We start from the raw sequence: 11,004 nt of genomic DNA on the forward strand, positions 1-11,004 counted from the left end.
CAAATCAAGAATAAACTTTCACAATCCCTTTAAATCTGAGGAACTTGGATATCTGAACATCTACAATTGCTTGCGAACAGGGCAAACTCTATCTCCTGCAGAAGATCCTGTGGTACAATCTAACGCCCCAGAACAGCTACTAAATGGACCTTGTGATGAGATTGTTTTGACAGCTAATGAAACATGAATGAACATGAATGTCTACACCATATTTCATGGCAATCCATCCAATAGTATCCAAGATATTCCAGTCTAAACCATAAATGTGAACCTCGTACTGGTACAAGACAGGCTGAACAACCAACCAACTGTGCCATCCAATCAGTGTGGCTGAAAATGACATGGCAGACAGCCCCAATGCCGTCTGAGACTCAGACTTTTCTACCCCACTGTATATATACACATGTCAATATTTACTGTAATTAACAAGTCAGTCCAGGTAAGAAAATGACTTCCATTTTCTCTAACTAAAGAGAAAAGAGTGTCACATTAGCAGCCAGTGTTAAATAACATGAAATAGACCTGAAATGTCTGTTGTACCTTTAACATGAGGCAAAAATAAACCTTGTGGGTCAAGCCTGTAGCATTGTCTGACCTCGGACTGGACTCAAGGTAACGAAACCAACCCACATCCTCACAACCTGGACTTCTGTTACACTTATCAGATCCAAACTACAGACAGTAATCTGATGCCTGGAACCCGGGACAGGATACAATATCAGCACTAAGCTGAGTGACATTAGCAGCAGATGCTGATTTGGCCTTTTACTTTGGGTGCTGTTCACATGACAGTTTCATGGTGGATTCATATGGTTTTAAGGCTTATTCCTTAAGGAACAGTATTTTAATTCTTATTTAAGCAAGAAAGCAAAGAATACCTTTGAGCATTTCAGCAAAACAAGAACATGTGCACACATGTTCACCTTACAGCTGCCTGGACTGAACCCACCCTTTTCTTCACTCTGACACACTTCCTGACAGTCCTGTTGTTTCACTGGAAATTGCCCTAATTAATTTAATTGAGTTGGAAAGTATTGTCAAGAGTATAAAATAATTTAAAAACCGAGACAGTCTGAGTCAGGTGACACACTGTAGCTGAGCCTGGGTTTATATTAGAGATCTTCTAACTGTCATGATTATGATGTAACACAAAATCATAGAGAGGCTAGTGGACTACTGTAAACAACTTAAGTCGAGTTTTAGACAAGTCCGACTCTGAACAGTTTCAAGCTCGAGTCAAGATAGAGTCAAAACCAAGAGTAAAGGAAGAAAAACTTTCAATACACAATATAGAAGACTAAATGGGCATTGAATGAGTTAACTATGATCTAGTCCATCAGTTGAGTCCTATGGAAGTTTGAAATGAAGAGGAACAAAATAAATTTGCCTATAAATGTTGCATTATTTGTTAAAATAGATTTTATGCTTATTTGTGCTTAGAAGTCCATAAAATGAGTATGCTTGGTTGTGAAACACTGGCCTCTGGATTCATGATGATAAACTGTTGATACCAGCCAATAACACTGCAGCATCAACAAAATCTCCCATTTTTACTGCCAAGCTGGATGTGATGATCCTTATGTAGGTGTGTTAGAAATGCTCCATCTCCGCTCAAGGCAAAAATTGCCCCTGAAGACAGTCAGGTATTTTACTGCATTTTATTTTAATGTGAATTTGTGGGTTTAAATTCAAGTAATTAAAACATTTTACATACTTTTTTTTTGTTTTCTGGTCAGAGTTTTCTGAACTTTCTTAAATCCTGTGTTTAATCAATTTGCCACAAATTAACTGACACACTGAAAATCTGAGGCCCGCTAGCACTATTCCAGCACACAAGCACTGGTTGAAACTACAACATTACTGGGACATATTCTGGGTGGTTGTGGCTCAGAAGGTAAAGCAGGTCGTCCACTAACCACGAGGTCGGTGGTTTAATTCCTGGCTCCTCCATTCCACATGACGAAGTGTCGTTGGGAAAGATACTGAATTTGTGTGTGAATGCTATGTATGAATGTGTGCACGAACAGGTGACTGTGGCATGTAGTGTAAAGTGCTTTTGTTGGGCAATAAGACTAGAAAAGCGCTATATAAGTGCAGTTAATTTACCATTTACAAGGAGGTGGTGGTGGTTGTTTGTTTTTTTATCACCCATCTGTATGTTTATACTGTATATTTGATCATCAACTTTTAGTGCGATCAGGAATAGCCTATTAAACGTTTGATTTTGTGTCTTTTTTCATTTTAAATTACTCATGTATTTTATATTTACCTGATATCCCTTTCCTATCAATACATTTAGTTTTGGTCAGTTTATACTCACTAAATTAGTAGTAAAACTGAAATGATTATAATTTTGATACACGTTATCTGTATAGACTATATCAACGGAGGTCCATTTGTTTCATTTGGATTTATTTTCATTTTCATTTGGATTTATTTTCTTTACTGATTATTCTGCTAATTATTTTTTTGATTCATAGATTTATCATCTAGTCTATTAAATATCACAAAATAGTGAAAAATGTACATCACAATTTCCCAAGGTGATGTCTTCAAATGGGTTTCTTGTCTGACCAATAGAGGAAAGTAGCAAATCCTCACATGTGAGAAGGTGGAACCAGAGAAAATCAGTTTTACCTGATAAATAGGTAAAACTACCCTAACCCTAACCATAACCCATTTTTCCCCCAATAGATTATGAAATTTCCTTACAGTTATGTTAGCTGACTAAATGATTAGTTAAGTAATTGTCTCAATACTAGCGCTCAGTTCTCAATGAGCCTATATGTTTCTACCAAAAGTGATAAACAGCACTTATTTTTGGATTTGGATTGTACATTTTCATTACTTAATTGACCACAGAATGTACAGTATGTACTGTGACAAGAAACAGACACCTTTAACTCATTTCAGCCTTGGTCTGATAAGTTGAAATGATGAGTTAAAAATACAAAGGAACCTATAGAACATCCTACAGAAGCATCCTTAAATGATATTTAGGCCTACATTCTGTTTATACCAGTCAAGCTCCCCTCTAAATGTCCTAGCAGAAAGGTCATAGACATGGTGCTCTAAAGGGTTTTCCAGTTACCCTCATTCTACAAAGAGCGGTACATAAGTTCAGTTGCGGCCGAAAGTAGTTCCCTGTTTAGGAGGGGAGAACAGCTGCTTCTCGGTATGCCCCTACAGCGTATAGCGGAACATCTGAGCAGGCTGTCTGCCCAGCGGTCAGGATGCTTTTTACTAGGAAATGTTAACCCGAGGCACACTGTGTCTGTTCAGCGGACTACTGAGGCAGTAAGAGGAATGTGGAGTTAGAGGGGAGCGACAAAGTAAGCAGAACGTGAGTGGACTTACGACGTTACAGAGCTCAGAGGCTGATCTCTGGTCCATCTCCTCGGTGGGGACAGCATCTCCCCGAAACCCCCGATACAAGTCCCGCTCCGGCTGTCGCCCCGATCCCTGTCCAGTCTGCCGTCCTTTTTCTCTCTCTCTCTTTCCTTCTCTCTCTCTCAGTGTGTGTCTAGCTTTCTCGACTCCTCCTGTCGAACCGTCATCACTTTCACGTTCACAGAGGCAGAGAGACATTACGCATGAGTAAGGAGAGAGATAGCTATAGGCTTTCAACCTTTTGCTTAATTACGATGACCATAATTTAACACAGTTTGCAAAAGCAAGTTGTACAAGGTCACAGTGTAAGTATACTGGAATATAAGAAAAAACACCCACCAATGGTTCACCTAAACTACACAGCTACATATCATGCTTGTCATATGCTATAGCCTATATATGGAGCTATAGATACATTTGGTTGTGGTGGTAATGTGAGAGCCGTAGAAGATAACAGAAGCAAAGGAGGACTCTGATTTTGAGAGGACTTCTGATTAACCCTAACCCTAACCCCTCAGACAGTGACATGCTCTGAAAGATTCTGCTGCTTCCATTTCCATTTCAATGTCAGTTTTTTCCCCAACTTACTATTGGATTTTGTTTTGGTTTCAGTGTGTCTAATTCTTAGTAGGGTATTTGAGTTTTATTTTTGTTGCAGTTTTTCTCTGTCTCTGTCTCCTGTTGGCAGAACTGTCTGTTTGTACTCTTGTTTTGTCTGTGTCCAGCGGTCTCAGTTGTGTTCTTGTGTGTGTGTGTGTGTGTGTGTGTGTGTGTGTGAGAACTTAGGTTTGACAAGTATCCCAGCATGCATTTCATATCAACTAGTAGGGATGGTGAAGGGTTTGAGCAAGACTGACTGTGTTCTTGTGCCACTTTTTTTTTTTCTTTTTAGACAAAATTGTTTCAACTGTTGTTTATGAATACATGCCCAGTTTATCAAAAATAATGCCTGCTTGACTATTTCTTCTGATTTGTTCAGAGATGTGAGGAGCTGCTGAGTGAAACTGGAGGGTCATCTCAGGAGCTAGCAGGCCGTCTCTCCGTCTGCTCAGCATTCATGTTCATCCTAAGAGAACAATCTTATCTCAGCAACCCATTGGTAATTTACTGGTGGCTCTGGCTTCTCCAACACATTATAAGCAAAAGATAAAATTCTTTTTGAAAAGTTAACTTTGGTCTCTGAGTTGTAATCTAATATTTGATAATGCCATATAGTTTGTCTGAAGGGAAAATGGAAGGTTCATGTTTCTACTGGACATTGTACAACAGAGCTGCCCCTGGGGAATTTGGGGTCCTTATACGTACAGATCTCACCACATTTCAATAAAAATAATAAATACATAAACAGAAAAGCAATCAGATGCATGCATTCTGTTGTGCTAAATTTGGTTTTATTGTAGATGTACATTAAAATGATGATAACAGGTATATTTGTTGACAACATTTCACAGTCAAAGGCATTGAAAGCTCTGAAAAGCCAATTTAAAGTGAACTTTAAATTGATATCATTTGTCACACAGAGGTGTATAGATTTGTTGAAGTGTAATCACCAGAGTCCAGCTCAGCTGCCAATGTAATCAAGAACACTCACAACTGTCAACTAAAAGTACTGCATCCTCCTGTTCTCTGGATCTTGGACTCCTGACTTCAATCCGGCACTCTTCTGTCAGACTTAAACTGAGCTTACAGACTGGAATGGTATTCTATAAAAGATGTGAAACAAAAAAAACACAAGGGGCTGCATCATTGACGAAATGTTGTTGTTGTGCGCACAGCACTGCACTGCACTGTACAGCACAGCATTGTACATCACTGCACACAACACCACAGCACTGCACTGCACTACACACCACAGTACTGCACTGCAAAAAACTTGAACTTGGCTCAACGTTTTTACAAGACAACCTCAATTTTTTTTTCATTTAAAATGAATAACGAGGCTGCATTGTTTCACACAGTACTAATTAACATGTCAAAAAACAAAACAAGTTCACTTACTTGGTTTTTTCTTAGCGTTGAACAACATCAACCAGTCTTAAGCATTGCTCAGTTGTCGTGGAACTATAGTTTCTTCCATATTTCTGAGCACTTTTGAAAGTTCCCATCAATGTTAGCTTAAAAGTTAATTCTTGACAAAACCATTTCAATTGAAAGTCCTCTTACTAACTTGACCCAAAACTTTCAACCCTATGAAACAGATGTCAGGAGTAGACAGGGTTTCTAGTCTTGTTCTTTATAAGGGTTAGAAATAATGCAGCAAAATTTGTTACAATTTCTACTAAACATACTTAGTGCTGCCCTCATGTGAAGGGCTACTGTCTGTAAAGCCTTTCTGACAGGTTGGTACAATACAGAGACACAGGAGGAGAAACTTAATTTCCAGTGCTTGTCATGATCTGCCTTTGTTTTTTCCCCCCGCCCCTGTCTCTAGCCTCAGGCCTAGAACCTCCCCTCATCTCCCCAGACCTTCCCATTTTCCTGTCTGCTCTGCCGATCCACACATCTGTTCCCATTTTCCCCCAACAACCCTGCCACCACCTGATCTCTCCCCACCTATTCCTCATTCCCTCTTCCAGTTTGACTGTTTCTGTTCCCAGTGTTTTTGTGTTTATAGCATGGTTTCTGCTACTTGCATTTTTTCTCTGAGCCAGCTAGTCCACTTTCCAGTCCTATGACCAAGCCAACTAGCCTCATGTCTTATCCTGACCCAGAAGACCTTGAGCAGTCACCCTTTCTTTGGGACTCGCCTGGCAATTTCCCCCATATATCTAGGGGTCAGAGAACCTAGAAGGAAGCGTGGGTCAGGGAGACGTCGATTCCCCAAGCTACCTAACTCCACAGAGACTAAGCTGCCCAGTTCTGCAGAGCCTCTGTTGCCAAGCTCAACAGAGCCCAACTTCACATAGTCTCCACTGCCCAGCAACCCTTAGCCTCCACTTCCCAGTGCCAAAATCAATGCACAGCCGGGCACCCAGCCAGATTGGGAGTTGGCTGTCCCCACCACTGTCTGTCTGTTCCTGCGTCGGGGGTCCTAGTCAACGTTCCTGAGTCAGGGGTTGCAGCTGATGTCTTGTCTGTCCCTGCATCGGGGGTCCCTGCTGAGTCTCATTTGGTCCTGCTTTGGGGGTCCTAGCCGACATCTCACCTGTTCCTGAATCGGGGGTCCTGGCCAATCTGTTCCTGAGTATATTTCTAAGCTGTTTGTTTCTGCTGACGTCCCATCTGTTCCTGCGTTTGGGGTTCCGGCTGATGTCCCTTCTGTTCCGGTGTTAAGGATAGCTGCCGATGTCGGTGGCTCAGCTGACACCAATTCCTGATCTCCAGTTGGCAGCCCAGCTGACACCAGCTCCTGATCTCTAGCTGCCAACCTCCTGCCCGCACCCTGCCTCTAGCTGCAGCTGTATCTCTTAGTGCCAGCTACCTTTCCTTACTTCCAGCTTCTTTGCCGACCTCCAGAGCAGTCCAGCTTTCATCATTGGCCTCCTGCTCTGCCTTGAGAGAGATCCTGCCTTCGCCGTTGGCCTCCTTATATTATCAGCTGGCATTTAAGAGACTATTGAGTGACCAGCCTAGAAATAAAATGACTATTGCAGTTAGTCCATAAACTGTAGCATGCTGGATGTTTTTTCCAGTCTGTGGCATCCAGTGAATAAATCCTCTACATGATAGTCAGTTTAACAACTTTGAAGACAGATGTTTTGTGACATATGTTAAGTAAAATGAATCAAATCTACCTCTACCCTATCATGACTGCAAACATTATATTAAGTAGGTCCTCATAAATAGATCCTACAGGCCCCAAAAAATAATTGCAATTAAAAAAATGCACATATTTAGCAAGTTACATTTGTGGGTGAACCTAACATAGCTAACATATTGCTACTGAACATATGTTGTGTTTGCCCAATAGAATTTTGAGAGGTCTTATTTATTATGAGATATATATTTATTTATTATGAGAGGTATGGTATTGATGCTGATTTTCATATGCCATGTAAATGTATCCCTACAGGTTCATCTACAAATTTATCTTGCAATATTTGGGAATGTATCTTTTTGAGAATGCAGTTTAGCCTTTGGGGCCTTAAGCATTAATTTTATATTAAATCAACCATTTAATGTAAGAATTTTGAGGTACATTTATTATGTATTATTGTTAAAATACAGAGTTATTTATTTTCTAGCTCTATGTATGATATTAGAAACTTTTAAATAGTAAATTAATGTTTGGTATTTATGCCTTTCTATTGCACGTGGGGCAATGTGATTGGTTGCAGGTTCACAGCCACTCTTATTTAAGATGGCCTCTCATTGTCACAAACCATTTGCCTGATGATGGTCCAGCACCGAAACATTGAAAATAAAATTATCATTGCAAATTAGACAGTGTTCGGGATTTTGTTTGCTACTTTGGATACCAGTTACTGTAAAATGGCCCTTAGGCACCAAAAAGTCTGTAATCTTAATAATCCACCAGGAGCACCTACTTGCATTTATGTGATAGGCCAACGGATTGCTTTGCTGGATGATGTCACGTTGAAACAGATTCAGCCTTATAGCTGCATGGCACAGCGTCATTTTGGATAATTTGCTGTCTGTGGCTCCCTTGTCTCCATGAACACAGAGGTAAAATGAGCCTGCACCAGTCACTCTCACAGGGGTGAACATGGCATTGTATAAATCCTACAAAAGGGTATGTTTCCAGGAAATAAATGCAAGTCTATGTAATGTCCCCAAAAGTCGTTTAGCCAAAGTCCAGGCCTTTCCCGTGTCTGTATATCTATCCTCCCTGTTGTCTCAAGTTTTATCAGAGTTCCACCCTATATGTGTGTGTGTGTGTGTGTGTGTGTGTGTGTGTGTGTGTGTGTGTGTGTGTGTGTGTGTGTGTGTGTGGTTACGTGTGAAGGAATTCCCGAAGGAAATTTTTTTGTTACAATTATTAACTATCCTCCCTGTTGTCTCAAGTTTTATCAGAGTTCCACCCTATATGTATGTTTGTGTGTGTGTGTGTGTGTGTGTGTGTGTGTGTGTGTGTGTGTGTGTGTGTGTGTGTGTGTGTGTGTGTGTGTGTGTGTGTGTGTGTGGTTACGTGTGAAGGCATTCCCCAAGGAAAATTGTTTTGTTACAATTACAATAAGAAGTAATAAGTAAAAAGTACTATAAATAGTAATAATAATAAACACACAATAAGTGAATAGAAAAAGGTACAAATGCAAATGTGGAAAAAGTAATGTCCAAGGGGTATCTCCAGACCTTTTAACATTTAGCATACAGCAGGTTCCGTCTCCTCTGGTAGTGCAGTCCACAACTGAGTGAAAGTGGGGAGAGACTTGTCCAGCTGAAGTCCCCGGAGATCATAAAAAGAGTACTGGGGTGTTGTCTGTCTAGCTCATTACTTTACTTCCTCCTCTGCATCCTCTGCTTTCTGAAGGAATGTCCATTGTTCTGGTTGCCATGCTAGCTGAAGTCTGACGTCTGTCACTCTCCCACGTCATGAGACAGTTAAGCTTCCATTTGATCATAACAATTGACAAAAACTCTGACCATGTTTTTCTTTTTTTATGCTCTGAGTCTAGTATTCTTCCTATAGACTCTTCATGTAGCTTATTGTAAAACTATTTTTGTCCAGTAAATCTCTGATATTTCAGCCAGGTGAACCTCTCATCTTCTAAAGAGCTGCTGCTGACAAGACAGAGATGTTAACAACAGAGGTCAGGGTCAGGATAGTTTGAATGTTAAACACTTCAGTAATATTATTGTCTCACTTTTGATCTAGATTACCTGTAAAAGTCAGGATATCTCAGGTGGCTATTCTTTTTCAACTTCAACAACAGAAGAGCAATAATACATCATTGGCATTCCTCTTTAAGTCTCTGTTTTCATAAACAATTTGGAAATGAAAAGAAATCAGTTGGAAAGTGGGAAACAACATTCAGCAACCACTCTCTTTGGGAAATGGTTAGCAGTGATGAAAAGTGTGACTTGTATTAACTGGGCTAAAACACATGTAAGGCTGGCCAAAGTTTGCAGTGACAGCGAAGGTGGTACACCTGAGGAACAGACATGACAACAAATTGAGGGGAAAATAAAAAAATATTCACATTAAGATTCTCAGCAGAACAAGAACTTAAGCTGAACATGAAACCCTGTTGTCCTACATTAGGCTGTTGGATGGGTACAAAAATCTCTAACCTCTCAGACAGACAGAACAATTAAGTCAGAGCAATGACTGTTCCCTGTCACACTTATTTTGCCTTTCTTCTCTCCTATTCCCCCTTCTGTTTAATCTTTCTCATAACTTCCATTTTCACTCATCTTTTTCCCCAAACTTTCTTCTTCTCTCTTCTCTTCACACAAGCCGTTAGAGTGATTTTCCACTTTCTTGCTTTTTCCTCTCACTCACCCCCCCCCTATACACACACTGTTTCTCCTTCTATCAGTCTAAGAACTGCAGATTACAAGCTCCAGCAGTCATCAATAGAAAGGCCAGGGCTTCAGTGTGTCTGCAGAGACAGACTGGCCTAATTTGATTCCCCCTTGTCAGCTCTCAGGGATACATATTCATTATTAAATCCTCTTGTCCCCAGAGAGCCACAGAAATTTTGTCTCTCCAAAGCTTGCTCACTGGGAGAGAGAGACATAGACAGAGTTGCTGAAAAACTATAGCTGCTCTCAATGACCAGAAATAACTTCATGAACTCAGGATTGGATCATTCATCTCAAGGAAAAATGGGCAGAGGGACAGTTTTTCAATTGAGAAACTTTCTGCTTTCTTTATTGTACATTTAAATTGAAGTGACTGAAAATGTTTGCTCTATTGGCAGTGTTTGAGGATGGGGATGGACAGGGGTCACTCAGTTGGCAGCTCAGGCACTTTGTCACATCTAACATTTTGGTCCATGTTCTGAAAAATCAAACCCAGCAACTAAACTTGTTGAGAATATTCATGGTCAATAGAGGATGATTCTTGATGAGTCTTATAACCCACATACACACACATTCACACATTGATGATAACTTGGGGGCATTTTGGCTCAGTATCTTGCCCAAGGACACTTCGACATTCAGACTGGAGGAGCCGGGGATCGCACTACCAACCTTCGAGTTAGTGGATAACACGCTCTACCTCCTGAGCCACAGCCACTCCAAAAGGTAGCTACTGCTACTTGTGGTAGCAGCATGTACATTTGTTTCTATTTTCTTACCGGCAGTCAGCACTGTCATTATCAACCATGATCATTATCATTCCCTTAACTTCACCAAGTAGTTGTTTCTTTAACCGTGATGACGAACATTCTCTAACCTTCACTATGTACTCAGTGTAACCCTAACCACAGTGTTTCCCTAAAGATGACCAAGTGTTTTTTGTGTCTAAACCTAACCAAACCTTAACCTAGCTTTGGCATATCAGAAAATGGTCTGATCATTTTTTTAACAATGATTTGTAACAGATTTGGAAGGCACTGACCAACGATGCCAAGCTGCTGATACAGGGATCAGATCACAAAATGCCATGTGACATTTTTAAAACAAACACAAAAACTGATTTAGATGTTTAGAGGACATGTAGAGATATATGAGTGGTTATAACTAAGCATACTGATTTCAAATTAA

At 40.3% G+C, this 11,004-nt stretch overlaps 1 protein-coding gene across 1 annotated transcript in view; it reads right to left on the reverse strand.

The window, feature by feature from the left end:
* The window catches only part of gal3st2 (galactose-3-O-sulfotransferase 2), a 35,141-nt gene extending 31,654 nt beyond the window's left edge, over positions 1-3,487 (reverse strand). The window contains exon 1 of the mRNA XM_040122993.1: positions 3,358-3,487. Coding sequence (XP_039978927.1) covers positions 3,358-3,413 — 56 coding nt within the window. The 5' untranslated portion in view covers positions 3,414-3,487. The remainder of the gene's footprint in view (positions 1-3,357) is intronic.
* Positions 3,488-11,004: the final 7,517 nt, after the last annotated feature.

This window comes from Xiphias gladius, unplaced genomic scaffold (genome assembly GCF_016859285.1).
Source record: "Xiphias gladius isolate SHS-SW01 ecotype Sanya breed wild unplaced genomic scaffold, ASM1685928v1 HiC_scaffold_1472, whole genome shotgun sequence".
Lineage (NCBI taxonomy): Eukaryota > Metazoa > Chordata > Actinopteri > Istiophoriformes > Xiphiidae > Xiphias > Xiphias gladius.